The sequence below is a fragment of the Emiliania huxleyi genome (assembly GCF_000372725.1).
Source record: "Emiliania huxleyi CCMP1516 unplaced genomic scaffold EMIHUscaffold_8936, whole genome shotgun sequence".
NCBI lineage: Eukaryota > Haptophyta > Isochrysidales > Noelaerhabdaceae > Emiliania > Emiliania huxleyi.
In genome coordinates this window covers 1-1,217 of record NW_005195348.1, presented here as the reverse complement: position 1 = coordinate 1,217, position 1,217 = coordinate 1, and the positions used below count along the sequence as shown (strand labels likewise).

Here is a 1,217-nt window from a genome sequence, read left to right as displayed (position 1 = left end):
TGCGCAAGCACGGCCGCGTTCGTCATCCCGACAAACGCAAACTTGATTGACAGATTGAGCCACTGTTGCCGCACGCGCGCCCGCCGAACGGACTGGACAACCAGGCGCGGACTGGCTGGACTGGACAGGAGACGACGGCACGCTGGAGAGAGATAATAAAATCGGAAGAAAGCCCAGCCAGCAAAAGCAGGCGGGTGACTGCCATCCATCGATCGGGAGCTCAGCAGTAAGTACAGCGGGTGCCGGAGAGGTTGCTGCGTGGTCTGCACGGGCGAGTCACGTCGGCGTCAAAGGAGCGACGTGCGACCTGTCAGAGCTTGATCTCCGATCTCAGGACTCAGCGGCGTCGAGTCGTCTCCGGCGGCGACAATTTGGTACCTCCCCAGGACGCGCAGAGGCAGCTGAGACCCCGCCGAGTGGACGGGCGCACACCGCGCCACCTGCCGAGTGCCCCCGTCTATTCAGCGGGGACGCAGCTGCCTCTGGAAGGCGCCGAGAGGTACCAAATGGCGCAAATGACCAAAATCAAGATTGTGTAACGCGGGCTGTGCCACTGAGCACTGTGAAATGGAAGGCACACCGGTGCTGTGTGCGAGAAAGAATCGGTCGGGACATTGTGAAGAGAGATGGGAGAAGAACATTTGCCTCCGGGCACGGCCACCTCTAGCAATCCGTTCTCACCACTCCTGCACTTGCTGCTCACACCGCGAATATTGCCGCAAACCGGCGAGTGGGAGACTATTGAGAGTGACCATCACCGCCGCTGCGGCTGCGAAACGCAGGTGCCATGCCTACCGCGAAGATTGCACTGTCCGCTATGGGCGCGTGGGGGTTGTTCATCGGCACGATGCTGACGACCTTCCCCGCCAACATCCTCGGCGCGTACGGCATCGACTTCTTTGAGTGCCCGGCAAAGCAGCCTCGCGGCGCTCCGGTCTGCGACGAGGTCAAGCAGAAATCGGTCGCCTACAACATGTTCGCCATCGCGGGGATCCAAGCCATCTTCACTGCTGCGCTATGCATCAACTTCGCCCGCGAGGGTGTCTCGCAAAAGGCGCAGTGGCACTCCAAGCCCTGTATAGCGCAGCCACAAGCGCTCTCCCTCACACGCCGCTCGGAAGCACCCGCCTCCCAGGCAGCAGGCTCGCTCCGTCCTGTGCTTCATGGCGATCCCGGCACATGCGTGGTTCGTGGTCAGCGAGATCATGATCCTGCCC

General features: G+C 61.6%; 1 protein-coding gene across 1 annotated transcript; it reads left to right on the top strand.

The window, feature by feature from the left end:
• Positions 1–787: 787 nt before the first annotated feature.
• EMIHUDRAFT_125287 (hypothetical protein) lies at positions 788–1,156 on the top strand (the record flags this gene model as incomplete). Its single annotated transcript, XM_005757912.1, has 1 exon — positions 788–1,156. A coding segment is annotated over one exon (369 nt), but the record flags the coding sequence as incomplete, so codon positions are not given.
• Between the last annotated feature and the right edge of the window lie 61 nt (positions 1,157–1,217).